The 16,583-nt window shown below is 43.5% G+C and overlaps 1 protein-coding gene across 1 annotated transcript; it reads left to right on the top strand.

Moving 5' to 3' along the window:
* Positions 1 to 1,149: 1,149 nt before the first annotated feature.
* Positions 1,150 to 8,852, top strand: LOC143273265 (transmembrane protein 184C-like). Its single transcript, XM_076571830.1, has 5 exons — positions 1,150 to 2,184; positions 2,832 to 2,931; positions 3,841 to 3,948; positions 6,535 to 6,691; positions 8,454 to 8,852. Exons 1-4 carry the CDS (start codon positions 2,078 to 2,080, stop codon positions 6,547 to 6,549), a joined length of 330 nt encoding a protein of 109 aa, XP_076427945.1. The 5' UTR covers positions 1,150 to 2,077; the 3' UTR covers positions 6,550 to 6,691; positions 8,454 to 8,852.
* Positions 8,853 to 16,583: the final 7,731 nt, after the last annotated feature.

Consider the following 16,583-nt stretch of genomic DNA (forward strand, 5'->3'; position numbering starts at 1 on the left):
TGCCTTCTCATTGGTTATAAACCCAACCACATGATCTCCTTGTCACTGCCTGTCTGTACAGACCTCCAAGTCTTCTATAGTTGGTATTGAGATTAAATGTGTGTGTCTCCATGCTGGCTGTATCCTTAAACACACAGAGATCCGCCTGGCTCTGCCTCCCAAGTACTGGGATTAAAGGCATGCACCACCACTGGCCAGCTTCTGCTATGGCTTGCTATTAGCTCTTACCGCCAGGCAACTTTATTTATTAACAAACAAATAAAATCACATTTCAGTACAAATAAAATATCACCATAACATATGGCTTTAATTTTCCTCTCTGTCCTTCTGGACCTATACATTCGAGCCATCTTGCACTCTGTTTCACTTGAGGTAATGTTCTAATTCCTAACAGTTGAACGTTTACCTCCTGAAGAGGCCAAGTTGGATGCCAAAATTCTGGTGCAATTATGGCCACATCAGCACCTGTGTCTACCAGACCAGAGAGCAAAACACCATTTATTATTATTGTAAATTTTGGTCTTTGTTCATTTATACAAGTTTGCCAAAAATTTTTCTTCATGGTTTCTCACGAATTTTCTGTTCTCTCTGTCTCAGCTGTTCCATCACCCTGAGCAGCCTGGTTTATTCCAATAAGCATTTGGTTATTTAATTGCTCTGAGTAGGGTTTCCTCTATGACTGCAGGAAAGGTCTGAACTGGATTTGCTGTGCCGGACTGCCTGAGGCTCTTCTGGGATTTTCCCAACTGAGGCAAAGGATTTCCTTGTCTGTCCCTTGTTGATTTACATTCGTTGGTTCAATGTTTACCCTGAGTTGGCGATTCAGCCGCAAGGAGCTGTAGCTACAGTCGAGTGCAGCTGGACCGGAAGCTCTGGCCAGGCTGAGGCCAAGTCGACCTGGGCTCGGGCTAGGGAGCCGCCCACCTAGGCTAGGGAGCCGACCACCCTTGCAGGGAAACCAGACCTGCTGCCAAGCCAAGCAGTTTTTAATGGATTCTTGTCATGTTGGGTGCCAAATGTAGATGTAAACAACCATCTTATTAAATAAGAAACACAGTTCGAGGCCAGCCTGGTCTGCCAAGTGAGTTCCAGGAAAGGCGCAAAGCTATACAAGAGAAACCCTGTCTTGGAAAACCAAAGAAAGAAAGAAACACAGAACCAATGTAAAAGAGAAAGCCAAGAGGTCAGAGATCAGAGCTAAAACCTTACCTTCCTCCTGCGGTGGTCCTACCTCTCCAAAAGAGAGCTACTTCCTGTGTGTTTGTCTTTAGATCGTCTTTCTGTTCTGCCTTCTCATTGGTTGTAAACCAAACACATGACTGCCTCGTCACTGCCTGTAAGTACAGCCCTCCAGGTCTTTTTTTTTTTTTTTTTTTTTTTTTTTTTTTTTTTTTTTTTTTGGTTTTGGTTTTTCGAGACAGGGTTTCTCTGTGTAGCTTTGCGCCTCTCCTGGGACTCACTTGGTAGTCCAGGCTGGCCTCGAACTCACAGAGATCCACCTGGCTCTGCCTCCTGAGTGCTGGGTTAAAGGCATGCGCCACCACCGCCCAGCTCAGCCCTCCAGGTCTTAAAGGCATGTGTCTCCAATGCTGGCTGTATCCCTGAACACACAGAGACTTACTTAGCTCTGCCTACCAAGTGCTGGGATTAAAGGCATGCGCCACCACCACCACCACCACGCTATTGCTATGGCTCTAATAGCTCTGACCCCCGGGCAACTTTATTTATTAACATGCAATTAAAATCACATTTCAGTACAAATAAAATACCACCATAATTTGTGTTGCCTTTTTCTTTGACTGAAGGAAACCTTCCATTCATGTCATTTGTTTATTGCTTTGAGTTCCAGTATGTGAACACTTAGAAACATATTCAGGAAAAATGTTACATACCTCTCTTGAGAAATCTCACATATATGCATCTTCAGCAACATATTAAAAGCACTAAAACATCGGCTGATTAGCCCTAAACTCCACCAGGAACATTACTGTAGACTCTGGTTTCAGCTTTAAGGAAAGGTTCTGTCACTGTCTTCCTGCTGCAGAATGTTGAATGTTGCTTTTGTTTCTAGTTTGCCATGTACTGCCTCCTGCTGTTTTACGAAGTACTAAAGGAAGAGCTCAGCCCTATACAACCTGTTGGCAAATTTCTTTGTGTCAAACTGGTAGTCTTTGCCTCATTCTTGTAAGTATTGCTTGCTCTTAAATATTCTCATTTTATTTATTTATTTATTTATTTATTTATTTATTTTTTTTTTTTGGTTTTTCGAGACAGGGTTTCTCTGCGTAGCTTTGCGCCTTTCCTGGAGCTCACTTGGTAGCCCAGGCTGGCCTCGAACTCACAGAGATCCGCCTGGCTCTGCCTCCCGAGTGCTGGGATTAAAGGCGTGCGCCACCACCGCCCGGCAAATATTCTCATTTTATAAATGCCAATAAAACTGTTGGTTAAGGGAGTTTTTTAAATAATGTGAATACAATGCCAGGCTCAGTGGTGCCTGTCTGTAATCCCAGCTCTTGGGAGACTGAGGCAGGACTACCACTCAAGGCCAGCCTGAACTAGGAAGATGCCTTTGGGGCTGGAGAAGAGGCTCAGCAGTTCAAAGAGTGTGCCGCGTATCCAGAGGACCACAGTTTGGTCCCCAGCACCCATGTGCCAGGTTTACAGATGTGCACCACCATGCCAGCCTTCCCTGGCTTCTGTGACTCTAACTCAGGTCCTCACACTTGTGCAGCAAGTGCTTTACACACCGAGTGCCCTCCTGAGCCCCTAATTGCATAGACAGTTGGCATTTCATTATCTAGATTTCACATTTACCTTTTCTTGACATACAGGCAAGCAGGCCTTATAGCACTGTTGGTAAAGGTTGGTGTTATTTCTGAAAAGCGTACGTGGGAATGGCAGAGCTCAGAAGCTGTGGCAACAGGCCTGCAGGTAAGTAGTGCTGTCAGTGAATCAAGGGGTTTTACTGTTTAAGCTGTTTGACACAGTGTTGCCCTAAACCTGCATCGTGCAAACCATGGGCAAGACTGTTAGCTTACTCCATGGAGAGGAGCGGGAACCCTAGAGAAATGGCCCATAGGTACTGATTGGTAGTGGTTTTATTCCTGTTCCACTTTTATCTGCACATTTCCTTTGTTTTGAATAGCAGTAGTGACATGATTTCCCATTTTTATATTTCCATGGAGATAATTCAAATGCTTTTCCATTTAGTATAGTATAGACTTTGTACTGTAATCAAATTTTTTCCACTTAAGAAGAGATTTTAGAGGATATAGTTTGATGCAAAATTAATGAATACAGGAAAACAAAGATGTGATCATGTACTCTGACAGCATTGTATAGACAGGAAAATACCCCCCAAAATCATCTAAGCTACTGAAAAGAGAGAAGAGCCAGTTGTGTGGCTCACACCTGTAACCCCAAACAGTACAGTAGGCTGACGTTGGAGGACTGTCTTGACCTCAGAGTCAGTGTGTGCTATCTAATAAGTTCTTGGGCAGCCTGGGCTACAGAGTAGTGAGATCTTGTCTCAAAAACTCAAACCACAACTACAACAAAATCTACTTTAAAAAGAGTGAGAATGAGGAAATGAAAATCGGTGGAATGTAGCCTGACTTTGTGTGAGCCCATGGAACCACACACCTCCACACAGCTCCCCCATGCCCTTCTCTTCTCCTGGGCTACTATGTAGGAAGCCCCCAGAACTGAATGTTTTTGCCAAATTTTAAATACAAATATAGAACTCTGAACAAAACTAATCTAAAATGATCCTATGGGCAGTAAATGTCGTAGAGAGTTAGTACTGGACTCTGTGAAGGTGGCCGCTTGCTCTTTCCCCAGGGGAGCTGTATACAACGCCAGAAAGAAGTTCGAATTCAATACAGACCATCTCTGTTCCAGCATATGGGCACCCACTCATCATTCCCGGGACGAAAACAGTACCTCAAGGTAAAATTCTGAAATGGAATTTCAGTAACATAGCCTCGATGAACTTAGAAACCTTAAGAAAAGAAGAAGTGAGGATTGTGATAATATGCCTGTCATTGAAAGTTTATGCATTTATATTGCTATAATTAACAAGGCAATTCCACATAGTTTATCTGGTAATTAAAAGAGGTTTATGCTGTGGGATGTTCTGTATGTCCTGTGGGAGCCCATTCTCAGGTTCCTTGTGGGGTTACCCAGCAGGTCCGTATAGAGGATGATTAGGACCATGGGCCTGAGTGCAGGTGTTTGAGATGGTCTGCACTTGGCTGTGCTGGGGGATGGTCTGTATGTCAAGTTGCTCTGATTGGTTAATAAATAAAACCTGATCGGCCATGGCTAGGCAGGAAAGATAGGCGGGACTAACAGAGAGGAGAAATAAAAGGACAGAAAGGCAGAAGGAGACACTGCAGCCACCGCAATAACCAGAGAGGCTGCAGCCGCCGCCATGACCAGAGAGGCTGCAGCCGCCGCCATGACCAGCAGCATGTGAAGACGCCAGTAAGCCACCAGCCACATGGCAAGGTATAGATGTATGGAAATGGATCAATTTAAGATAAAAGCACAGTTAGCAAGATAAGGACAGTTAGCAAGAAGCCTGCCACGGCCATACAGTTTGCAAGCAATATAAGTGTCTGTGTTTACTTGGTTGGGTCTGAGCGGCTGTGGGACTGGCGGGTGACAGAGGTTTGTCCTGACAGTGGGTAAGGTGAAAAAACTCTAGCTACAGGTTTATTTCAGGGGTAACTTACAACCAATAAGAGGTCGATTACAGGATCCAGGAGAGATGAGGTGCCGTCCAGTGTAGTTCTCTGGGGAACCCTGACTTGGTCTGTAAATCTCAGGTCCTAAAGGGTCTCCTTTTGGCCACACCCCAGGGGCAGGTCACAGGCGGGGTGGCAGTTACCTGCAGCCACACTGGGGGCAGTGTTTCAAGGTCAAAGCTATTTATCTTCCAAGAACCCAAGTCATTTACCATGGTAAAAAGAATTTGGTCTGCATAAATTTATTCTTATTAGCTGTGCAATCCAAATAAGACTTAAAAAGTGTTTTGAAAAAGAAAAACACTGCATCTGTCACTATTTTGGTCTAAAATAAAAATTGTTAGCAAGAATATTTCAGAAATGGAAAGCCCTTATAAATATAATCAGTATGTTTATTTAAATAACTATTGATCAAATGAAAAAAATCAGCATTATGTCATGTTCAGTCACTCTCAAATTTCACATCAGTTTTGGAAAGAGTGTTACTGTCGCTGAGAAGAGTACCTGAGACAACCAACTTAACACAAGGGTAAGGTTTGTCTTGGCTCACAGTTCAAGTAGGGTCAACCCAGGCTTGCTCAGCCCTTTTGCTTTGGGTCCGTGGTACAAACACGTCATAAGGCAAACACAGGGCAGAGAAACTGAGCACAGAAAGAAGGGCCTGGGTCACAAGTACACACCTCCAGGAGCCAAAATCTTCCCCTTGGTTTCCATCTCTTAAAGCTTTTACCGCTCTCCAGCTACCAGAGCCTGCTGACCAAAACTCCACACGTGTGCTTTTGGGCTGTTTATCCAAACCATAGTGGCATCTAGATGGTTAAGAGGAAACAGTCCAGGTTCCAAATGGCACGAGTTTGTTGTGGTGGTGCAGAGTGGATCAGCAGTTAAGAGTAAGAACTGCTCTCCCAGGGGAGCCCCACACGCTGCTTCCTCCATCTCTAAAACCAAGAGTTTAAATCATCCAGAAGACGTCATCTACCACTGAGAGCCTCGGCATCTCTGCCGTCCGTGTCTTCACAACCAAAGGAAGTAATGGCAGAGATTCTTTGTCAACTGAAACAGCCGTGATTCAGGCCCGCCCTTCTCTCTCTGGAACTGTCGCTGTGAACTGCACGACACTCAGTGTAGGGAGTGGACGCTGTCAGTGTTGGGCCCCAGCTGGCAGGAAATCTAAGGCAAAGATCAGAGCAGACAAAGAAGGCCCCGGAACAGCAAAAATGATCTTCTGTGAGCCCATGTAACTGTAACAGCATCCACCACATAAAGGAGGCAGCAGGTGCACTGAGACCCCCGTCTGGGTGTGGTTGTAATGGAATGTTTTTCTCATGTTATGTATTTTGCCTAGTAAAACAGTTGAATCTAGCTGAGCAATGGTGGCACACGCCTTTAATCCCAGCAGAGGCAGGTGAATCTCTTGAGTTCATCAACATCCTGGTCTACAGAGTGAGTTCTAGGACAGCCAGGGCTACACAGAGAAACTCTATCTTGGAAAAAGAAAGAAAGAAATAAAAAGAAAGGAAGGAAGGAAGGAAGGAAGGAAGGAAGGAAGGAAGGAAGGAAGGAAGGAAGGAAGGAAGGAAAAAAGGAAGGAAGGAATATCTTAATCTAACCTTGTTAATTCATGATGGGTTAAAATGAGTGAGTATATAATACCTTATATTTAGATATCATAATCTTGGTACTTTTCATCTTAACCTTCACAGCACATAAGACAGACATAAGTAGCAATTTACCAAATGTGAGTATGTGAGTATACTAATTTTTTTTTTTTTTACATTTCTAACAGGACCATTTTTACTAGGATTTCCCTAAATCTCACAATTTCTTTAAAAATTGTCAGACTCATTTTTGGGGAAAAGGGCACAACAAGAATCAGATTTTTTCAGATTACACTGGATAAGAGACTACATTATACTGTTTAATATTAAGCCTTCAGTAATAAAGTGAGTATACAAATTCAATCTGTCTGTACAGTTATCAGGTGGCTGTTCATCTCACAACATAGAAAAATCTTGCACCTCATATGGGTTCAAATTTGTTACTAGACTTCCCTTGATGTTCATTACTTAAGTGTTTCAAAAACACTTGTATGAAGTAAGTTCCCAAACCATATTATGTGTGACACTTACCATAAATTTTTAAATGTACAATAGAGCTACACTGTAGATTTATTAAGAAATTATTTCATCTCTGGTCACTAGCTTATAGCAAAAAAAAAAAAACAACCAACATTATCATATCCTTTTAATGATGAACCTTAGTTTTGAAATTTCACTAGATCTTCAACTTTAATAAGTGTTCTATAATACATTTATAACAAAAACTTTCTCTTGTGTTAGTGGAAAGGTAATCTCTTCAAATGACTACAAATGCTCCAAAGGGGGTGTGCCTTTTGGTTGGCAGGCCAGTGAGAGCTTCACTATAACTTGTTAAAGTTGCATTTGTGTGAAACCATTCCCGTTCTTGTGTAGTGTGCTGCACACGGCCACACTGCTCCACTGACTCTGAATTTCAGTTAAGCGATGGTTTTATTGTTGTTTGAGACAAGGCCTCACTATGTAGCCCAGGCTGACCTCAAACTCCAATGCCTCTGTCTCATCTCCAGAGTGCTGGGATTGCAGTAAGCATCATCATGAGCTGCTGGCAGCACTGACTCTATCTTTCAATTTTCTTTATGTTTACTTATGTGTATTGTGGGGAAGAGAGGATATGTGCATGTGAGTGTGGGTGCCTGAGGAGGACTCTCCAGAGCTGGCACTACAGGGGTTTGGAATTGTGAGTCATATGATGTGGGTGCTGGGAATTGAACTCAGGTCCCCTGGGAGAGCAGTTCTTACTCTTAACTACTGAACCATCTCTCCAGACCAACAATAACTTTTTCAAAGAGGTGTACTGTGTGCATTGTTGTGTGCATTGCTGTGACTGCTGCTGCGTCTGACAGGCAACAAGTAATAGTTGAACAATTATTTAAGGCTCATCCTTGACTTTTTTTTTTTTTTTTAAGCTGAGGACCAAACCCAGGGCCTTGTGCCTGCTAGGCAAGCGGCCACTGAGCTAAATCCCCAAACCCAGCTTCTTTTTCTTCTGAGGGGCTTTTTAGTTAACATGCAAAGTGACGGGTTTTATTATGGAATTTTCATGCATATTTTGTTGTCCCTGTTCCCCTCCCCCTCCCCCCCAAGCCCTGCCTGGTCCTGCTGTCCCCCTCCCCATTCCTCCCGTCCCCTCTCTTGCTTTCATGTCACCTGCATCCACAATCTTCTTTTCTCTCTTCCCATCACTCCTGCCCTCCTCATGGTCTCTTCAAAATGACTTCCACGGGACCTATAGTGTTTCTTTAGCTGCAATGATCTTTTATATACACGCTTTCTCAGGAGCCCTACAGACAAAGTCTACATTTGGTAATTTAACAGTACAACCACGCTGAGATTGGTGTTACCTACCAGTGCAAGTGATGAATTGATGAACTATGGCTTTTGTTGATGCTTCAAAGAGATGGTGTGATAATATTGAGGTGAACACAATAACTGAGTAATATCAGGAAATTACTACAGAAATGGTTATATCTTTACTGATTAAAAAGTTCTTTCTGAATATTACAGATTTCTTGTTTTTATTTCAGGAATATTAAAGATAATAAACATACAAGAAGAAACTTTGTCATACCCGATCCCTGACATGTTGGTTTCTAACGGTATCTTTCAGAAACAAGAAGTGTGGGAAAATAAATTACCTAGAAGAGGACAAATCAGTGAACACAGTACTTGAAGGCATTAAATGACTTCTTATGTCAAGACAAAAATAGAGCTTTTGTCAGGGATATTTTTAGCCTAAAGAGTTGAATTTTAAAACAATACAATTAGAGACATTACTAACATTTAAAAACTATATTTTATTGATGTAGACAGCAAGGCCATTACACAGAAATATCTAACAGCTCAGAAGTGTGCTGCTGTCATGGACAGGCTCTGTGGGAACTGATCTGTGTGCTGTGATCATTTTGCAAAGATCTCTAAAGAACTAGAAAGCGTAGATCCAGCCTGGGCCTGTTTGTACCACCATGTCTTACAGCCTACCTTTTAATAAACATGTTTCAGCTATAAACACACCTGAGTACCATAGGAACCTATCATCAGATACCTTGGTATGTGACATATTTTTGATAGTCATTCATTTCTAAAAATGTCACAGTTGGGTCCATGAATCGTTTGGGAACAAGTTATCTTTCCATCTGTTCTTTATTGATTTCTGACTGCATTGCTGTTAGGATGAGTTTATCTGTGTGATAATATCTGAGGACTCTTGTGAATTCTAGCGCTCCGTAGCTTAGACAAGAATGTGTGGTCCATGAACGTGCCTTTTCAAATGTTACATTCACTTGTTTCTGTGGATGTTGATTTTATAAATTAAAAATGCCTTTTTAAAGTATTCTGAATTGTTGGATACAGAGTTCCCTGGTATTTAAGTTTTTTTAGCCCAGTTTTTTTTTATAGGCATCTTTTAAGGCAGTTATTCAATAGTGAAATATTTCATTTACTTTATATAATTTAAACAATAAAAGATAATTCTTTTTTCTTATATTTTAGCCAAATGCTCTCTAACTTAATTTTGTGTGTATATATTATACACAGGTAAATGTTCATGCTCTTGTGTGGGCAGATGTCCATAAATGTGCAGGTGTGCATGCTCATGTATGTGCATTTGTGTGGAGGTCAGAGGTCAACTTTGGGTGGCATTCCTCAGTAGCCATCTGCCTTGTTCTTTTGAAACAAGTCTCACCAGGACATGGGGTTCATCAGTTTAGTCAGGTGACTAAGCTTTCTCGCCAGTCCACACACATTTGACTCAGCATGAGTGTTTATAAGACTGCAGAAAGTGAACTGTTGCATCCATTTTCTCCTCTCCTGTGAGAAGAACAGCGGCACAGATGCCTTCCAAAGAGTTTAAACTTGACTGAAAATTTCACCTTTTGGAGTGTCTTAATTAAATATTTTACTTTGTATTCATAAATGCATATGTATGTTAGGATCTAAATTGTCTCCCCAGGCCTATGCTAAGCAAATACAAAAAGTCAAAGGTCCCTCCAGGTGCAGTTCTTCTCAAGAGGCAATATTCCTCAAACACTGCTTACATGGACCTGTAAGCCAGTCAGTCATCCAAGCCAGGAGCAGAAGGACCGGAAGGCTAGGACCTTATGCTGGGGCAGGCACTGAAAGACTGACAGCCCAGCGCAAGGCTGAAGGCAGATGCCCTGATACTCAAAGGGCCATTCGAACCACAGCTGGATCCTGGGAACATGCAGGAACTGGAAGGAAGTAGAAAACAGACAAACAAACAAACAAAAAACAGCTACTGTGTCTGTAAAGAAATGATTTGCAAAGTTGGGGAGGCCGACACACAGCATTTCTAGGAACTTTGTCTGATGTACTGAGTAGAGTGCCCATCTCTGCTGCTCACAAATGGAGGGGGGCGGTGGGGGGGGATCATGGACCTGGCTTACCACTCAGGATCTTAGACTCAGGTGTATCAGGAGGAGACTGAAATATCTGGTGTCGATTTGGGGGCATAAAGAATTGCTTCATTGGTGGCTTGGGCATTTACTTTATAGCAATAACATTGAGTCTGTTATTGAGATCACCTCTCTACAAGGCACAAGCGTAGGCGCTGAGTACTGCAGCAAGTCTGTAGAAACTGGATTTTCTAGGTGTTTAATGAACCTTCTTCCTTAAGCTCTGCAGACCGTGGGAGTGGGAGTGCCGTTCTCTGTTGCCCAACCTTCTCTCAAGTATTGATATAAAAAGCCACCAACTGCACTTTGTGCTACTGAACATGTTAGTCTTTTCCATCCCTGCTATGGGATGGTTGCTGCAAGTTGCAAAAATATATGAAGTAGGATTTCAGCTGATTATGACAAGCTAAGACCTGAAAGAAGCCAAGGGCCTTCCAGAGGCCAAGCCGAGACTCAAGGAGTCTTGGTGATATTGACTTTTGATTATTAGCGATGTCCTACTATGGATTTCTCATGGGCTATTGTAGCTTTTCCATTATTCTTTGAACACAATTTCCCCTCTACTAAAGGAATATTTAGATAACCTTCTGAGCAGTAATGCAGCCAGGATCCCTAATTTCAGGTCTTTCTGTAATTATTGTCATTAGCAGTATCCGGCCACGACCATCCCCAGAGGGACAAAAGTATCTTATCAGAGATACCACTGTACTTTCTTTTTTTTTTTTTAATTTATTATACATACAGTGTTCTGCCTGCATGTATACCTGCAGGCCAGAAGAGAACACCAGATATCATTACAGATGGTTATAAACCATCATGTGGCTGCTGGGAATTGAACTCAGGACCTCTGGAAGAACAGCCAGTGGTCTTAACCGCTGAGCCATCTCTCCAGCCCCAACCTCTACTCTCTAAGAACGGACTTAAGCATCCAAACTACCTGTTTGAGAAGGCCTGGCGGATGTGCTAATTAAGCTTAACTTTCTCCTTTCCAAAGTCTTATCTCTAGTTTTAGATCCACCCTTAACAATTAACTCAGAACTAAAGGGTTCCTACTTACAGGTACATCTAGCTGTGATGGAAGTTGCCTAGTCAAGTTGCCTAGTGACTGAGCACACTTCCCCCCACCCTGCCAGAAACTGTGGGAGCAGAGATAGCTTGGAGGATAAGGGATAAAGGGATAAAAGGCAGTTTCATTTTCAGAGCAAGGACTAGACAGAGAAAAGAGAATGGAAGAACTAGATGGGTAAGAACTGAAGAGGAACATACTAGATGGGGAAGAACTAGATTGAAGGGCTAGAAGAGAGGACTAGAGGAACAAGATGGAAGATGAGGAAGAGCCACATGGGGAAGAACAAGATGAGAGAGAAGGAGATGGGAACAAACCAGATGGATGAGAACCTACATGAGGCAGAACTAAGATGAGAGAATTAAGATAGAACTTAGAGAGGACAGGAGATAAATGTAGAGAGAAATCAGGCAAGAAAGGAGCTATGCGTGAGAGCAGAACTGAAGCTGTGTAGATAGGATTTTTATCCCAGAGGAATAAAGTAGATGGACTCAGAGAATGGTATACATAGATTCTTTCCCTGAAAATAATTCTTGCCATTCGTAGCCTCTCTTCTGGGCCCCTGGGAAGAAGATTATTAAGGCTGATCCTTAATAATATTTGAGAGATGGTCTTTTTGTATGCTGTGAATATGTGTTGCTACCATTGGTTAATAAAGAAGCTGCTTTGGCCTATGGCCAGGCAGGAAATCCAAGCAAAGAGACAAAGAGAAGAAAGGCGGAGTCAAGTGGACTCCACAAGCCAGCCCACCGCCCAAGGAGCAGCATGCCAACAGACTGGTAATGCCATGGCAAAGTGGCAAAGCATAGGTTAATAGAAATGGTTAATTTAAGATGAAAGAGCTAGCTAGCAAGAAGCCTGAGCCATAGACCAGTTTGTAATTAATATCAAGCCTCTGATTGGTTATTCAGGAACAGGCGGGGGTTGGGGGGATTCATTCATTTACACATCCTTGCCACAAAGACCTAAGGCAATCAACTTACAACATGGTTGCTGCAGCTCATAGCTGTGGAGGTTCTTATTCATGGTTGTCTGGCACTGTTGCTTTTTGGGGGACCGTGGCAAGGCAGTGAATCGCTGTGTGAGTGTATACAGAGCAGCTCATCAGCACAGGGCCAGGGAGAGAGGGAGGAAGAGAAAGGGCCCCACTGTCTCCTTTACAGGCAGGTCCTCAGTGAGGTGAAGACTTCCCACTGGGTCCCAACTCCACCACCCTCCACACACCAAGCTTGGGTCCACGCTGGCATTGGGCACAAAGGCCTCACACTCACAGAGAAGCACTAAGAGAACCGGGAACATTAGTTTTGCAGGGGTGTCTCCTCCATGAGGGAGATGAAATCAAATGCCTGCATTCCATCAGAGAGCTGCGAGTGGAGGCTGCTAACGACCTGGTGACATTTTTGCTGTCTGAAGGGACAGACCTAACTAACCCTAATTCCCCAGAATGATTATTCCAGACTCTTTCCTCTTAGTGCTTTTCTCTGAGTACAAGACACTCATGCCCTCTACATCTTTCCAATTCTGTTTTTAAAGAAAAATTAGTGGCCATGATTGAGGGCATGGCAGAATGCATTGTCTCCATGTCTCTCTAGCCCTATTATAATTCTCTTATGCTTGCCTATTTTATTGAACACCTGAAAATTGAATGATTATGAGAGTTATTGTTGCCTGGAGACCCTTTTCCAAATTCTAGTGTGTTCAAATATGCCTACTATGAACTGTCTGGCATTAGAACCCCAAAATCTGATCCAGGTTGATGAAGTCAATCTGCACCAGGTTTTCATTCTCATCTCTGTCTGTGGTTTGTTTCCCTGTATGACACCTGCAAGGATTCCCCTCACACACCTGCAACACATGGACCTTTAGGGGAACATTCCAGATTTAAGCTTTAGCAGAGTCTGAAGTACCTAGCAATGTAGTAATATTTACATATTAATAGTGATGATAAACATCTCTTCATTCTTGGGTAGAGGAGATGGAGACACGGGCTGTTAATATAGGAATGGAAAGCTGTCATGAGGTTGTGGACTAAACACCTCCCACTGTGAAGGAACTGTGAAAAGTGTGAACAGATGATGGGTGTTCAAGTCTGGGCAGCTATTTCTCCTGAGAACATGATTTTTGTTTTTCAAATATTTTAGAAATACCATTGGCATCCATTTACAGATGCTTTGTGGATTTTAGTAGACACTTCTACCATTTAATGATGAAGTCTTTTGCATGCGTTATTTTATTTTGGTGATGTTAGATTTTTCTCTATAAGCCCAAAATGGATGCTAGACATATAGCTTAAGCCAGACAGTTTTCATAGAAAAACAGAACAAGCTGAGGGGAAGTAAAATTCACAAAGCACTACCAACCCCAGGTGGTCACAGGTTTGTATAAGGGAATTCAACTCAATATATATTTCTTGGCACTGGGTATTGAACCCAGGGCTCTCCACAATGAAGGCAAAGTTTCAAAACCCCAAACAGTTGTAGTCCACTAATTCTAAATTGCTTCAGATCAAAGCAAATTTCCAAATTCTTTAATGGTGTAAATGTAATAATACTTAATCTGGATAATGATCACAGGCACACACTACATAACAACAAATGCTAACCGGTCCAAAATTTCTGAGTGCAGTATTAGCTGTCCATATACACCCAACCACGGCCTGTCCTGGTATTTACATCCAGGGTGTGTGAACCTTAGGGGCCTGTTAGGAAACTTGTTATTACATTGAATAAGCAAGTTTTTAAAAGATCATTTTATTACTTTCACAGAAGCTGGAAAGCTATTTGAAATAATTCAACATGTCTTCCATACACACATGAAAGAGGCTGGAGCTGAAGCTTTGGGGCAGAGCCTCAGAAAAAGTCCATGACCCTGCAGGAAAAAAATGTGATGTTGCAGGGATTGGGTGCACGGGTATCTCTTTGACATGTACTTCCTCTCCTACACTGCTTGTGAGAATACAGGACAACTTGACTGACAGAACAGACTTAGTACTGTATGAGACAACCACATAGTGCTTAAACAGTTATGAGACCCTGTTAACCGGCTGCCCAAAAGGCTCAGATTAAAGACGGTCCAGGTTCAACAGTGGAGGAGCAACAAGAACTCTTGCATATTGCCGGTGGGAACTTAAGATGGCACAGCCACATTGTAACAAGTAGCTAAGCATCTTCCTACCCAGACCCTCCAGCATCTCACCCATTCTGCTGCTAGTCGCTGCTGAAGAGGAGACTTGTCTAGGAACACCCACAGCATCTTTATTCACAGTAGCTCTGAATTGGAAGCTATCCAAACATCCATTTAAAAGGAGATCTGTAAACAGTTGTATGTCAGTACAGTGGGAAGCCATGCAGCAGTGAGGAGGAGCAAACACTGGATCCAGACACACAGATGAATCTCAGCACGCTGGCTGGAGGGAGCCAGAAAAAGAAGTGCTGGTTAAGCTCCATTTCTGTCAGATTCCACAAGAAGTCTGTGGTTGCTAGGGATGGGGTCAAGAAAGCTTTTGGAAGTGACATGTTCCTTATTGTGTTGCTAGGGTGTTTGCATATCCCCAAAGTCAGCAAATTGTATACAAAACATATTCCAAAGAACCAATTAAGAAAGGATAAGATCGCCGGGCAGTGGTGGTGCACACCTTTAATCCCAGCGCGCGCGCGCGCGCGCGCGCACACACACACACACACACACACACACACACAAAGGATAGGATCATGTCCAAAGACTACCAGAACTGACTTGAAGACACCTCCTTCAGTTAACCTAAGGCACTTTGGGTACTGCAGTAACTGAGCGAGTGACTGGATAAAACAGACTCTATGAACCTATGCTTAGACAGGATGGGTTCATGAGTGAAGATGTATTTGTATTTATTTATATTTGTGTCTAATAATGAAAATGTGTTAAGTTACTGTAATGAAACCACAGTAAAATTGATTCAAGCAAAGATGATTGACACATCCTAAATCAAGGAGACAGTCTGAGCATAGATGGACAGAAAACAAGATATTTACACAGATTCAAAGTTTGGTCACACACAGAATTGACAGCATACAGAAGGGAAAAAAGTAAGTAACACCTTCAAGCAGTGTTCAAGATAATAAAGCAATTATGTGTCTCTGTAAAATTATTAATAATATTGATAGAATGAAAAATATATAGTTTCATTTATAATGTTAGCATTTAACATGTCACAACACATATGAAATAGGAAGCTTCCTGACTGGTAATCATGAGCACTCAGCTGTTAAAATACAGAAATATAGAAAAAAATATCTACCATATGAAATTTGGCATGCCTATCCTGACAATCCTCTAAAACCGTGACTAAGATAAAATTCAGGGGACAAGGGATGTGAGATGTGGCGCAGCCGATAGAGCTCGTTTAGTGCCCACCAACAGGGCTTCGATCCCAAGTGCTGCATTAACAGTACTGTGGTCCGAAGTTCAGAAAGCAGAGAAAAGAGGATCAGAAACTTAAGGTCATCGTTGGCTCCACAATTAGTTTCAGGCCAGCCTGGACCCGTCACAGAACAAAATAACCACAAAGAAAAAAGAAAAACTAAACTAAACTAAATTAGATCCGTCCGTCCGTCCGTCCGTCCGTCCATCCAGGAGCCAATTAAGACGCGACACGTAGAACCGAGCAGTCTGCAGAGCGGGCAGCTTGAGCTCCAGAGAGCTCCTGACGTTGGGATCACCGCAACCCCAGGGTCGCCGCGCGGCCGCTGGGTCCCGAGCGGCGGTTGAGCCGGCGGCTCGCGCACCCGGGCGGCTACAGCATCCTCCGGCGCGGCCGCTCGCGCATGCGCAGTTAGCAGTCGCTGCTGGGCGGCTGCCGGCGGGATCGGTCTGGGGAGACGCAGGGGACCGAGTAGCAGCCAGTCGGACACCTGAGCTGCCGCTGCCGGACACAAGCCCGCAGGACAGGTGTGTGGACCGCGGGGCCGGGGTGAGGAATCGGGTCCGGATGCCCGGGCTGCACCCGATTCTGAGTCCAGAAGGTTCAGCTGGGTGCGGCCAGGTGAGGCTGGAGGTTGAGTTCAAGCATGGAGGTGCAGCAGCTAGACGTTTGGGAATTGGGCTCTGCCAGCCTCGGGTAGAGAGATCAGCCCTGGGTGGAGGGAGACGCCACTTCGAGCGCTCCACCTGCTGCGCTGGCGCTGGGGAAGGCCGGGTGCCCTGCTCAGCCCGGAGCCCCTGGAGTCCGTTATCCCAGCGGTTGCCATTGTGGCCCCGTTCCACGGAGCCCTGGCCACGCTCC

The sequence above is a fragment of the Peromyscus maniculatus genome, chromosome 5 (genome assembly GCF_049852395.1).
Source record: "Peromyscus maniculatus bairdii isolate BWxNUB_F1_BW_parent chromosome 5, HU_Pman_BW_mat_3.1, whole genome shotgun sequence".
NCBI classification, from domain to species: Eukaryota; Metazoa; Chordata; class Mammalia; order Rodentia; family Cricetidae; genus Peromyscus; species Peromyscus maniculatus.

Bases quoted from the DNA above. Each gene is read 5' to 3' on its own strand.
- LOC143273265 (XM_076571830.1), top strand. From the start codon at position 2,078: ATGTACTGCCTCCTGCTGTTTTACGAAGTACTAAAGGAAGAGCTCAGC. The intron at 2,185-2,831 runs GTAAGTATTGCT...CTTGACATACAG, and splicing joins GTAGTCTTTGCCTCATTCTT to GCAAGCAGGCCTTATAGCAC. The intron at 2,932-3,840 runs GTAAGTAGTGCT...CTCTTTCCCCAG, and splicing joins CTGTGGCAACAGGCCTGCAG to GGGAGCTGTATACAACGCCA.